This window comes from Pipistrellus kuhlii, unplaced genomic scaffold, assembly GCF_014108245.1.
Source record: "Pipistrellus kuhlii isolate mPipKuh1 unplaced genomic scaffold, mPipKuh1.p scaffold_m20_p_7, whole genome shotgun sequence".
Taxonomy (NCBI): Eukaryota; Metazoa; Chordata; class Mammalia; order Chiroptera; family Vespertilionidae; genus Pipistrellus; species Pipistrellus kuhlii.
In genome coordinates this window covers 34,804,877-34,818,346 of record NW_023425573.1, presented here as the reverse complement: position 1 = coordinate 34,818,346, position 13,470 = coordinate 34,804,877, and the positions used below count along the sequence as shown (strand labels likewise).

The 13,470-nt window shown below is 40.4% G+C and overlaps 1 protein-coding gene across 1 annotated transcript in view; it reads right to left on the bottom strand.

The window, feature by feature from the left end:
* Positions 1 to 13,470, bottom strand: part of PDE11A (phosphodiesterase 11A) — a 265,912-nt gene that overhangs the window by 162,271 nt on the left and 90,171 nt on the right. The window contains exon 5 of the mRNA XM_045575416.1: positions 11,295 to 11,435. Within this exon, the coding sequence (XP_045431372.1) occupies positions 11,295 to 11,435 (141 nt within the window). The remainder of the gene's footprint in view (positions 1 to 11,294; positions 11,436 to 13,470) is intronic.

The window sequence follows — 13,470 nt, the reverse complement described above, 5'->3', positions numbered from 1 at the left end:
GCTTGATGTTACACAAAGGCTTTTCTGGTCCTATAGCTATGCACGTGAATTATCGAAGTAGAAATGAAAATGATTTGGGGGCGGTAGAAAAGATAAGCCCATAGTAACAATTTTATTGCCTGGATGATAGCAGCCATTTTTAAAATCTAACCTAGCAGTCTTATGCCAGTGTTCTTTCAAGGCCTTCCTTAGAACTGACTTTACCACATTGCTGGTTTCTTTCATTAGTGAATTCAATAAATCTTGCTTTAGATTTGTGCAAAGGTTAGGCTTTTAACGTTTTGAAAGCAGTGTTTTGACACAGTAAATATGTATTGTCTTTATGTATCAGTTGAGCAATAGGCCCTGTAAAAGTAGGGAGAAAATCCCTGTGTGTGCCCTGGCCAGTTTGGCTTATTGAATAGAGCGTCAGCCTTTGGACTCAAGGGTCCCCAGTTCAATTCCTGATCAGGGCACATACCCGGAGTTGTGGGCTTCATCCCCAGTATAGGGTGTGAAGGAGGCAGCTGATCCATGATTCTCTCTCATCATGGATGTTTCTGTTTCTCCCTCTCCCTTTTTTTTTTTTTTTTTTTTTTTTTTTTTTTTTTTACAAAAATCTCTGTGTGTATGGAGCTTACTTTATGGTAAGAGCTTAATTTGTTCTGTCTCCTCAAAATTAGTGCTCCCTGGAATATTCTTAGATCTCACAAGGCCAGGGAGCCACAGAGAGATTATTTGCTATCATCAGATAACAAATCCCTCAAACTACCGGTATACCCTAAATAATTCTTAAAGTTAAAATGGTAGGACAACAGTGGGATAAAAAGTAGAAGTGTTTATGTTTTGCTTAGGAAACAAACATGGAGGATGTCCAAAGATTAAAAGAGAATAAAGATCTTTTAAACATTTTTTTTCAACTGCTGAGGGATAGTGGCTTACAAAAAGACAAAAAATGGATTAGAAAAATTCTGAAATTTTAAAGCTATAAAACTTATAGATCTAGAATCATAAAGAAAATGAATAAGATAAAAAAATACTTCTTGATGAAATGTCAAGAATGTGTGAACTCTTGAAATCTGAAGAGGAACATTTTTTGTTGTTAATCCTCACCCTGAGGCTAAATTTTCCATTGGTTTTATGGTAGAGTAGAAAGAAGGGAGAAAAGAAGAAACATCAATGTGAAACACACGGATTGTTTGCCTCCTGAAGAAGCCCCACCGAGGCCGGGGATCGAACCTGTAACCCAGGCAATGTACCTTTGACCAGGAATCAAACCCGAGAGCCTTTGGTGGTCAGGCTAATGCTCTACCCACTAAAACATATCAATCATGGCAAAAAGAGGAACTTTAAAAACAAGGAAAAGGAAGAAACATGTTTTTCTAAAGCGTTAGAACTTTTAATTCTGAAATAAATCACATGCTGAAAAAATAACAACCAGCATGAAACATTTCGTTTTATTTTATTTGCTTTATTTCCTAAATTCATATTTAATAAATAATGGGAAGGCCAAAGATTATGCGTCTTTCAACCTTAACATTCCATAACGTGGAGAGTACTAGTTGTGTCCCCCAGTCAACCAGGCCAGGATGTGTTGATCAAAGTCAGACACTGGATTTGTGCACCTTGATTTTGATCTTGTGTGTTAATAGAGTTAACCTTTCCATGAGAAAGGTCTGGCCTTTGCCCTTGGCTACTGAAAGGTGACCTCTCCAAGTGCCTTTGTTTACCCAGGTGCATTGGGCCAGCCAGATAGTAATAACGTGATTTAGGGTGAGGGCTCTGAACCACACCAACAATGTGATCTGGGGGTGGAGTCTTTGGATCACCGGGTATAAGTTAACCTTTGGAGGGGATGGAGACTGAGGTAACTAACTAGGTTTTGGTGATCAAACTCCAGTGAAGAATCTGGATGCCGAGGCCAGGGTGGCCCTCCCTGTTTGGCAGTACTTAATGTACCTGTCACACATTGCTGCTGGGAGAGCACTGCTGGAACCCTCCTGGACTCTGCCCATGCATCTCTCCTGTGGCTCATGTTAATCTGTATCCTTTTCTAACAAACCATAGCCATCACTATAACAGTTTTCAGTGAGTTCTGGGATCCTTTCAAGCAAATTACCGAGGCTGAGATGGTCTTGGGAAGCCCCAAATTTGCCATCGGTGGCATAAGCGAGGACAGGATTGGAGACGATGTTCTTTAATTTCACACCTTGTGTGATAATTCTTAAAAATTTTTTAAAAACATAATGCATTCAAGTAGAAAAGTATTTATAGTCAGACACCTGGGTTAAAAAATAGCAACAGCAAAAACAGTCGAACTATTTTGATCAAATTTAATGGGATATATAGTTTCACTGTGGAGATTACAACTAATAAAAACAGATGAAAGCGTAAATGAAAAAGAATAAAATGCCTGCTTTATTCGTGACTTGGCCAATTGTATGGTTCCTAGTTTTATTAATTTTTAAAAATTTATTCTTTAAATCCAATTTTGATTTTATTGTAGATGCACTAAATGAACACAGATTAAATAAATAAACATACACTTATATACACTAAGTAGAAAGAGACTCTTATAAAAGAAATATCAGAAGCGAATTAGAGAACAATTAAACTGAACAAAGTGGTTCCGAGCTCTTTTGGCTGTTGACCAGCCCTGGTTACTGCACCCGGGGAAGGCAGTGCGCATGCCACAGCAAAGTAAACAAAAGATCCTCACGCATTTCTGCCTGTTTTTTGGAAAAGCTCCATGGACAGAAGTCTTTGATTTTATATTTGTCAAGCACTAGTTGGTTTGATCTCCTTTCCGTTTTTAAAAACAACTTAAAAATACTCCCCCCCTCCCAAAAAAAAAAATCATGTTGAAATAGACATTCCTACCACCACAAAGAAAATAGAAATGAACTAAGCAATCTCCTTTTTTAATAAGCATTTTCTTAACCCCCATTTTTCCATAAAAGGATTACTCCATAAGGGCAAAATAATGATTAAATGATCATCCACTACTATACTTTGTGATAAATTATTTATTCACTCAATTAGCATATATCATATGTACCAGGTACTAACTCACAACATAGTATAGAAGTATGTAACATTTCAGCATGATATCGTATATTTAAAAGGGCTCCAGGCTGAGAAGTGAGAAAATTTGTTCAAAATTAGACATTTGGTAATAAACAGAGCACTCAATAGAGTTAACTGACCCTAATTCAATAAAGGGGCTAGTTACAGAAGGATAGGCAACTTTGTGAAGTAGGGGCTAGACGCTTTGGAAAGCAGCCCTCTCTAAGGGAACACACCGGAGTGTGAGGGAGAGAAGGAGGCATGGAAGGGGAGGTTGGAGCTGTGGAAAGGGGCCTTATAAGAATCCAGCCATCTCTACAACTGGCAGAGAAAGAACCAGGGGAATAAAAACCTCCAATCTCTCTCTCCCGCTGCCCTTGAATCTTCTGCTGATCCCTCTTGTTTGTAAAACTCAACTGGAAGCTAGAGAACAAGAAAGCCCAAGTGGCACAGTATGTCGAGATTAGTTTTCAAGGACACTGAGCTCAAAAGAGAAAGACTAACAACAGATGGGAAGAGGCAGGGTTTGCAGACAATAGTCAGTATAGAATTGCACTTAACCTCAGTCCTATGCTCCAAAAACCAGTAATGATAAAGAAAACCTCCTACTGTTTTATCTTCCAGAAATAGTTAACCTCAAAGGTCCACCCTGCTTTAGACCTGTCTCCATCCTTCCTCATAATTCCCCCAAGATGCACAAAAATGGCACAGATAACTTTCTTGTTTGCATGCTTCTGTAAAACCCAAGACACTTTTTCCTTTCCTTGAGATGTTCCTTATTAAATGAATGTTCTCCCTATTGCAATAACCTGGATGAAATTTCTTCCTTAATTTCCCTGTGCATGTTATCTTTCACTGGAACTATATATGCAAAAGATACAGAGCAAATACCTGCACAAGCTAACCATGGAGAGGTTAAGGGGTGGGGAAGAAAAGAAAGGAATAGATTGAGGCTGAAGACAGAGAAGAGAACCAAAAGTTAAGTTGATAGCACAAGTGATAGACCATGTATGTTGGGTAGTTTCAACTTTATTGTGTAGACAACAGTTACTAAAGGTTTTAAAACATAAGAGAGGCAGATGCATGTTTTAGAAAGAAAACTATAAATTCTATTAAGAATTGATGGGGCCAAAACCAGTTTGGCTCAGTGGATAGAGCATTGGCCTGTGGACTGAAAGGTCCCAGGTTCGATTCCAGTTGAGGGCATGTACCTTGGTTGCGGGCACATACCCAGTGGGAGGTGTGCGAGAGACAGCTGATTGATGTTTCTCTCTCATCGATGTTTCTAGCTATCTATCACTCTCTTTTCCTCTCTGTAAAACAAAAAAACAAAAACAAACCTCAATAAAATATATATATATACATTTTTTAAATAAAAAAATCAATAAAATATATTTTTTTTAAAAAAGAATTGATGGGAAGGAAGAGTGCCCTGTTTGTGATCAAAGAAATGAGTTAAGAGTTAAGAGAAGTCAAGGTCAAGAATAAGAAAAAGCAGAGCAGACACACCAGTAGAAGGAATAGGAAGGAGGACCTAGAAATGATGTTTCAACATAAAACCAACAGAACTTAGAGAAAATTGGATACAGATAATAAGAGACTTAGAAACTACTCTGGTTTTTAGCTTGAGTTACTACATGACTCTATTAACTGAAACAAAATCTCAGAAGTGGTGAATATTTGGGGCAGGATGTGGTGAAGATGGGCAGTGGGGACTGAAGTTCAGTAGTTGGAGATTTTACATATACATTATTATACACTAGTGGTCTGGTGCACAAAATTTGTGCTCAGGGTGGGGATGGGGGTGTCCCTCAGCCTGGCCTGCACCCTCTCCAATTGCACCCTCTCCAATCTGGGACCCGGGGATGTCTGGCAGTCGGACATTCATTCTGACAATCTGGGACCTCTGGCTCCTAACCACTCATCTGTCTGATCACCCCTAACCAATCTGCCTGCTGGCCCTCTCACCCCCAACTGCCTCTTCCCCCACCCACCACCGGCCAACATGACTGTCCTCAATTGTACCCTCACCCTGCTGGCCTGATTGCCCCCAACTGCTCTTCCCTCCTGGCCTGATCGCCCCTAACTGCCTCTGCCTTGGCCCTGCCACCATGGCTTTGTCCAGAAGGATGCCTGGAAGGTCTCCCAGTCTAATTAGCATCTTATCCTTTTATTAGTAAAGATTTTACTAGAGGCCCGATGCATGAAATCTGTGCAAGAGTAGGCCTTCACAACCCCAGCTGCCTCAGCCCTTTCGGCCCAGTGGTCCCAACCCCACCCACTTGTCATTCCAGAAGGTCGTTCTGCTGTCCAATCTAATTAGCATATTATCTCTTTATTACATAGGATATACTATATATAATTTAAATATATTAAATATATGTATATATTTAAGTACACCGTGCATAGATTTAACACATACGTAGAATGTATACATATACATATATTTCACTTATATCATTTATTGTTCTTATACTCAACTCACATCATTAATCATGTATTTATGTTAAACATATATATTTAATATAAATGATTAATGATGTGAGTTGAGTTAATGTAGTGACATAACTATTAATAAAGTTAACTAATATATACAAACATATAATCTGATATGTTAATTATTAATGATGAGTATACACTCATCAGATAATCAACAGAATTTTTAGATACCTTCCATTTTTGTGCACCAGGCCACTAGTGTGTATATATATATATATATAAACACTTGGAACAAAATCAAACAGAGTTTATGTTAGCTATCTTAGAGGGAGAAGGAAAATTAAAGAAAAAAAGATGAGAAAATGTAAAGTAAGGAAATTAGCACAGAAAGCCTGGAGCAATTTTTACTATCCATTTAGGATGGAGAGAATTGAATTGCACGATGTCCCAGCACCATCTCTTTCTCTGGAGAGTTGGATTCAGGGAGCTCATCTAGTTCAATGGCTTCACTGTATGTATATTTCATATGAACCAAGAAGTTAAGGAACATGTTGGAAAACAAGTATAGTTTGTGTTTCATGATTTAGAAAATGAACTCCAGGAACTAGCTTCATATTTATAAGCTCAGCTATAGAGTATTTCATGGAGTTCTGGACACAACTGCCAGCCATCAGGATGATCCGTGAAAGAACACTTGTAAATAGTGGTTTGGAGACTGTGCCTGAGGACATAAGATTAAAATAGCTACATTTGCTTTCCTTGACTAAGCATGGAAAGAAATAGAGATGATACTAAATACATAAGCTAGAATGCAACCAAGAGAAGCAATCGACATTGCTTAGATAGTTCATGGAATGACACATTAGCAGGGAATATTCAGTTCAAAGGACTAAATGTTGACAGCAGCTAGTGATGGAACAGTCCTTTCATGTTTTTCAGTCTAGTGGAAAATACCATTGACAAAGTCACTTGAAATTGATGGATTAAAACACTTATGAGAAGCAAAAGAAGGTAAAATATTAATTTTGGCAGGAGAGAGGGTTTAGAAAGGCATTTCTCATTTCTATTTTTGGTATTCACTGAGCAAACTGATCAGTTTATACCTGACTGGCCAGTTTAACAACTATGAATGCAGTCTCTAGACCACAAGTGTCAAACACAAGGCCCGCGGGCCAAATCCGTCCCGCCAGGCCTTGCAATGTGGCCCGCACCGCGCTGTCATCACTGCACTCCGCTGCGTTTCCATCACAGTGACAGTTTATGACTGTTCAGTAAACCATTCGGCCCGCGATTTAGGCTGGATTTTAGATTTTGGCCCCTTCTCTGATTGAGTTCGACACCCCTACTCTAGACACTGAGTTAAGAGTGTGAAATTTAGTTCTACAGCTAAATTTAAATTATACCCCCCTTCCCCCTCACATGTAGACTGGTCATAAAATATCATACATCTGCAATGACCAGCTTTTTAAAATATTCAAATCACAAAAAAGTAATTTGAAGTTCTTGTCCCCTGGAATGATTCTAATGAAATAGAGAAAAGCACAAGTTATTTTTTTAGGAAGAAAGTTTGACCATATTTTTCTCCTGAAATGATCTTTTTTTTCTGACTGTAAAAGGTAATGTATGTAATGCCAGTATAGATGGTGCTATTAATTCATGCTAGTGCACATCTGTTCTCTTCCAAAAACAAAGATTGATAAAATTCAGAAAGAGAACACCAAAAAAAGACATCTAGAGGCTAAAGGGAAGAGAAAAGCGGTGGGAAAGGAGGGACCCGAGAGGAGGGGAAATAAAGATTCTCTAAGACTCAAGCCTGGAGACAGGGGCCCACTGTGTTCCAAGACTGGAAAAAGGCAGGCAGCAGTGGTTGGAATGTCAGCTCCTACTGGGGTCTGGGGTCTCAAAGTGTTCCTTGGAGATAGATGATTCAGCTTTACTTCCAGAAACGGCACCAAACTGTCTCTGGTCGAGTGTAATATTATCACATACCAGGAGATCCAAGCCATCCAAAGTAGACCTGGTTCTTGCTTGACTAGGGGCCAGGGAGCTGTGCAAACCATTAGACTGGCAGGGAAGAGCGCAGGAAAGAATGAAAGAAAACAATGGCACAAACAAATACACAAAAAACAGTTTCCTATAAAAATAAACTGCAATTCCAAATTTAAAAACTCATGCACATTAATATTAACATAGGTAACTAAATCAACAACCTACAGAATTGGACAAGATGATATTGACAAATCTCAGGCTGATGATTTGAACAAAGCTCTATCAGAGAATGACAGATCAGAAACAAGACTGTAAGGACTATAAATGATTTGAACAACGTCATTTTGTTCTTGGTCATGGAAAGTCAGTGGGAAAAGCCTCTTTTGGAAACCACTTTCCTCCCTAATTAAAAGAAAGACATGTGAAAAGAACTTTCCCTTTCTTCTTCTCCTGATATATAGTTATCTGAGGACATGATGCCTGGAGCTACGCCAGTGTGAAAGTTCTTTTCACGTGTCATTCTCTGATAGAGCTTTGTTCAAATCATCAGCCTGAGATTGTGAGAGTTAAGAGCCAGCTGGTGAAGGCAGACCACTGAGACAAACGCAGGAAAATGATGGAGCCTGGTTCTTGATTATATCATCTGACTGCTGCATAATCCCTAGAACTGAGAAAGTCATTCTAACATGGAAGTAAAGCTGTTCTTAAAAAATAAACAAAAACAAAACCAAAAAAAACTGGACAACAACCATGAAGCACTATCAAAAAGAAAGATTGATAAATGTAATGCATTGAAGTTAAAATACTCCATGTAACCAGGATACCTATTGCGAGAAGCACATGAGCCCTGAATGCATAGTCTTCCTGTTGTGCCCACACTGCAAGGCCCCAATCTCTTTATATATGGTTCCTTTCATAGGATTGTGTTCATAGTGGACAAATCGGAGAGATGAGGTAATATCTCTCTCCACACAGCAGGCATGATACCACTCAATGGGAAAGGGGTGGATTCTCAGCCCAATATTCCTCTTTGTAAATGCAACCCATTGCAGGTCAGGCATCTGTTGCCCCTGTGGCACTTGGGGGAGATGGGGTGCCAGGACAATTATAATGGCTTATAATGTAAGTTTATATTTGTTTCTACAAGTATATGACCCATCATTTTTAGCCATTCAATACTCAATACTAGTCTCATTTATTATGTCTTCTTCATCACTTGCTTGGCTGGATTTCAATATCTCATATTTTTTCGAGAAGGACAGCATGGAACTGTATTTGCTAAACTCTTTTTTGCTAATTTAAAAATGTCTACTGTGGCCTACATAATTGAATAGAAATTTGATTGGATTTAAAATTGTGGAGTCACATTTTCTTTCCGTGGGGACTTTGTAGCTATTGCTACATTTTCTCCTAGCTGGTACAAGAAAGTCTAACACCAAAATAAATTCCTTCTACTCGGTGACTTGATTCTTTTGTCTGGGTGCCATGTTTTGATTATCTTTGAAGTCCAAGCAGCAGCCTTGGCAAAATATCTCCACAGCTTCTAAAAAGGAGCTGAGCAGATTAGTCTCCTCTTTTTGCATATAGTTCACTTTATCCCCAGACCCTGACCCTCTGAATGAAAAAGAAAAGTTCATTCTCATATTGAGGGCAGGGTGTGGGGTGGCGGACAAAGAGAAGAAATGATGGGGAATGAATTTCTGTTCTGATCCTCACAACTGCAGTCAGAATGTTCCACTGTGAGAGTTAAAAGGTCTTTTAAACTTGCAGTAATATATCAACACCTTTATGCTTATATTATCTAATCTAGTGTTTTTTACCCCCTCCACACTCTGTAGCATAAAGCTACTGCTGTCACTAGTGCTATTGACTCCAGCACTTTCCATATCAATTTCTGTCATCTGTACTTTTTCTTTGATTTGGGAAAGAGCAAGACCATAGTATAACTCATCCAAGTAAATATGTTTTTATTGATTTCAGAGAAAAAGGGAGAGGGAGAAAGAGATAGAAACATCATGATGAGAGAGAATCATCCATCAGCTACCTCCTAAACTCCTCCCACTAGGGATCCATCCTGCAACCTGGGCATGTGCCCTGACTGAGAATCGAAAATGAGCTCCTGGTCAACACCCAACCACTAAGCCACGCCGGCCGGGCCATCCATGTTAGAAGATTGGCAAGAATGACCCCCTTAAGCTGGTTTAAATCACTTCCATGTCCGTTTATAACTGAACTAGCAAACAGTGAGCTTGTCCTTGTCCGGATTTTCCCTGGCCCCTCAGCCTCTTGCCTTCACAGGGACTTAACAGTGACTCAGGGAATCCCACTCCTTCCTGCCTTTGCTTACTGAGAGATCACAACCTGCCAGGCACCAAGGAGCACCCACCCATGCCCATTCTTTTCAGGGGCTTAGAGTCTGAGGACGGAGACTCTAGCAAGTCATTCAACTGTCTAAGCCTTATATTCTCATCTATAAAATGAGGGTGATAATAGCACCTATCTCATCAGGATGCAGTGAGGATTCAATGAACTCAGGTGCTTCAAAAAGCAACCAGAAGCACTCCATAAATATGGACTGGGGTATGTGCACGTGTGCGCACGCGCGTGCCTGTGTACCAGGGTTCCACTGAGTTTTACACAGTCGCAGGTACTTGCAAGACTACTATTGGTATAAATCACACCTGCTGAAATAGGAAAACCCCAACTCTGCTAAAATATGGGGGAACATTCCTAAACAATTTAAACATATGAATTTTAAAGACGTGATGTTGTAAGTTTTACAATACTAATTAAGTCTCCAAAATTTGCCTCAAGTTTTTATTTTTTATTTTTTTTATTTGTGAAACACAAACTGAAAGGAAAAAACAATAACCTTTTCTAGGTTAAGTACAGTCAAGTATCATTCATGGAGGTATGAAAACAGAATTGCTAGACAATGCTTGGTCTTTGAAGGGAGTTTTCAGCGAAGATATTAAATTGCTGCTAAGGGGTTAGACATTTAACTTTCAGGAAGGGATATTGATGACGATCATTATTTTCAATATTGTTGTGTATTCAACCAGCAGATTTCCCCTAAAGAGCCACAGGGCTTCACAGAACCTGAAATCTGGGGTGTAGCAGCTTTAGCCTTTGACCTAGCTTGATGCTGGCTTTGGAGTAACAGGAGCCCCTGCGGTGAAGAGGAAATGAGCTTCCTCCATCTGACTGGGCATTCTGTGCAAGTGTCCAGAGGTCCAAGGCAGCAATCAAAGAGAACTGCACGTCAGAAGCAACAAGACAAACCTCTGCTGTACCTACCGCCCAGGCTGGCTGAGGCTGGTCACCCCTCTCAGCTCAGTGCCAACTGTGTGGGCTCCAAGAGCCAAGGGCACCGCTTTTCCGGTGTTAGTTTGCTCCCTCCTCCCAGTAAAGGACCTTGGAGCATTGTGTGGACTGCAATCCATGCCCATCAGCACTGGGGCCTTGTTGGGTGAATGTGAAGCGAGACCAGCACCTGAGTTTGTCTTCCATTCAGCTCTGTGAGACTGGGCCAACCATTCAATCCCTTAGTTACCTCATCTGTAAACACATGAAACTGAGATACATGTCACCAAGGTCCCTATCAACGTAACAGTCTGTGTTTCTAAGGTGACAGCAAAACAAGACTGAAAACACATGTAAAACATAAAAGACTTTAATTGTATAAAAAGTCACCACGTAATCAAAAGAGTCATGAGAAGGGTGGTTCCAGGCCCAATTTCACACACTTACTAACAAATAAACTGAACTTCATTGCATTCCCGCAGTCTCCAATTCTACATGACAGAAAAAAGATGGCTTACTGGTGACTCGATATCCTCGAGGAGTAAAACAGAACAGCGCTCGCATTTCAGCAGAGTTTGGGCCCGATGCATTATTTTCTTGACAATTTTCTCCAGGTCAGTCTGTTCCTCAAAGAGGTCATTAACCACCTCTAGCAAAGCCTAGGAAAGACAAAAGGGATGTATTTAGATGGAAACATGAGAGATTAAAAGGTTGTTATTTTGTTTCTTTCACAAAATTCACTTAGCCTTTGCTATAACCTATACTAATAATAGCCGAGGGCTGTCATGAGCAGGTGGACCACCGGTCACCAGGAAGTGCATGGAGCATCTCTGGGTCCCGCCCCCATGGACCCTGGGTTCCTATCACAGCAAGGCTGGCAGCCCAGTCGGCATGGTGAAGCAGGCACAGAGAGTAGGGCCTGGCTGCCAGGCACCAGGCGAGCAAGCCAGCAGGCCCACAGACACCAGGGCCTGCCAGCTGCAGCACGCTGGCAATCCCACCTCTGCGCGAGAGCTACAGAGGAAATACCTTTTCTGGCTAAGCTCCCTGTATGCTGCTCGCAGTGTTCTTGGTAACTTGGGTAATAAGAATCCAAGAAGGTGATCTAAGGTTTTGCCACCACATTCCTAGAGGAAAAAACTAAGGTCCTCTGCTGGAGGAGCTAAGAAATGTCAAATACTGTCATAGCCAGTTTTGCTCAGTGGATAGAGCCTCGGCTTGCTGACCACAGGATCTGGGTTTGATTCTGGTCAAGGGCATGTGCCTAGGTTGCAGGCTCCTCCCTGGCCAGAGCCCAGGTCAGGGCTCATGCAGGAGGCAACCAATCGAAGTGCCCCTCTCACACTCTGTCTTTCCCTCTCTCTTCCACGCTCTCAATGGGAAAAATCCTCGGAGGAGGGAAGGAAGGAAGGAAGGAAGGAAGGAAGGAAGGAAGGAAGGAAGGAAGGAAGGAAGGAAGGAAGGAAGGAAGGAGGGAGGGAAGGAGGGAGGGAGGGAAGGAGGGAGGGAGGGAGGGAGGGAGGGAGGGAGGAAGAAAATTCATATCCTATGTAAGAGACATCTTGAAAATGCCTAAAGAAAGTTGTCATTTTTTTGTGTGGTGAAGGGACTGGAATTGTGTTAATGAAAATACCTTGGTGGCTATGGTGGTTGGCAGTGGCAGCAGGATCAGGGTGATGGGGTGGCACCATTCCCTGATCAACCTGGTCACCTCCTACCACCGGCTTGAGCCTAAACAGTCAGTAGGATATCCCCTGAGGGCTTCCGGATTGGAGAGAGTACAGGTTGGGCTGAGGGACACTCCCCCCCACCCAATGCATGAATTTTGTGCACTGGGCCGCTAGTAAAATATAAATATTCTTGTGTGGCTAATTTTTAAAATGTTAATGACTATTTTGACATATTTCCATAATTTTGTTTTATAACAGAGTCTTGAACTGCAAAATACAACTTGAAAATAGTGCCAGCCTATAATCCCACATATCCCATATGGCTAATGACTACATGACTCATATAGTCATTATTACAGGCTTGCTCTCCACCCCCACACAGTAGTTTTTCTGCAGTGCAACTAGGTGTATACCCAACATTTTATAAGTAACAAATACCTGATTCTCTTCAGAGCACATTTATTTTAGAAAATTACAAAGCAGCTCTTCCCCCCATCAGGAAGAAATAGCTTCATGGTCAAACTTGAGACTTATTTTCGCTAATACACATCTCTCACAGAAGTCTGAAAGAATTATAGTGGTGAATGCTAATTAGGTTTCAGAGTCTTCCAAAAATATATATAAAACCCCCATTAATCTTTCTGCACAAGAAGTATTGCTTCATCTCAGTTTGTCCAGAAAAATATTTAAATACTATATATATCAGGAAAGAAAACACCATTAAAGTTTAAAACAGGAGAATAAAAGGGAAAATAAACAAAAAATTTCTAACTTAAAAATTGTGTACTCATTTAATAAAAACAAATGTTAGCTTTAAAAAAGTGAATGGTTTTTCTACTCATTGCAAAAGCAAGTTGTAATAACCTGTTATTTTATCCAGCTAAATTTGCTTGCAATTTTTGCACTGAAATAATAGTTGTTTTTCATTACATGGATGTTTCCAGAGGTTTAAGAATAGTGGGCTATGTACAGGTGAAGATATTATGCTGCTATCCAAGAGCAATCAGAAAATTACACAGCCAGT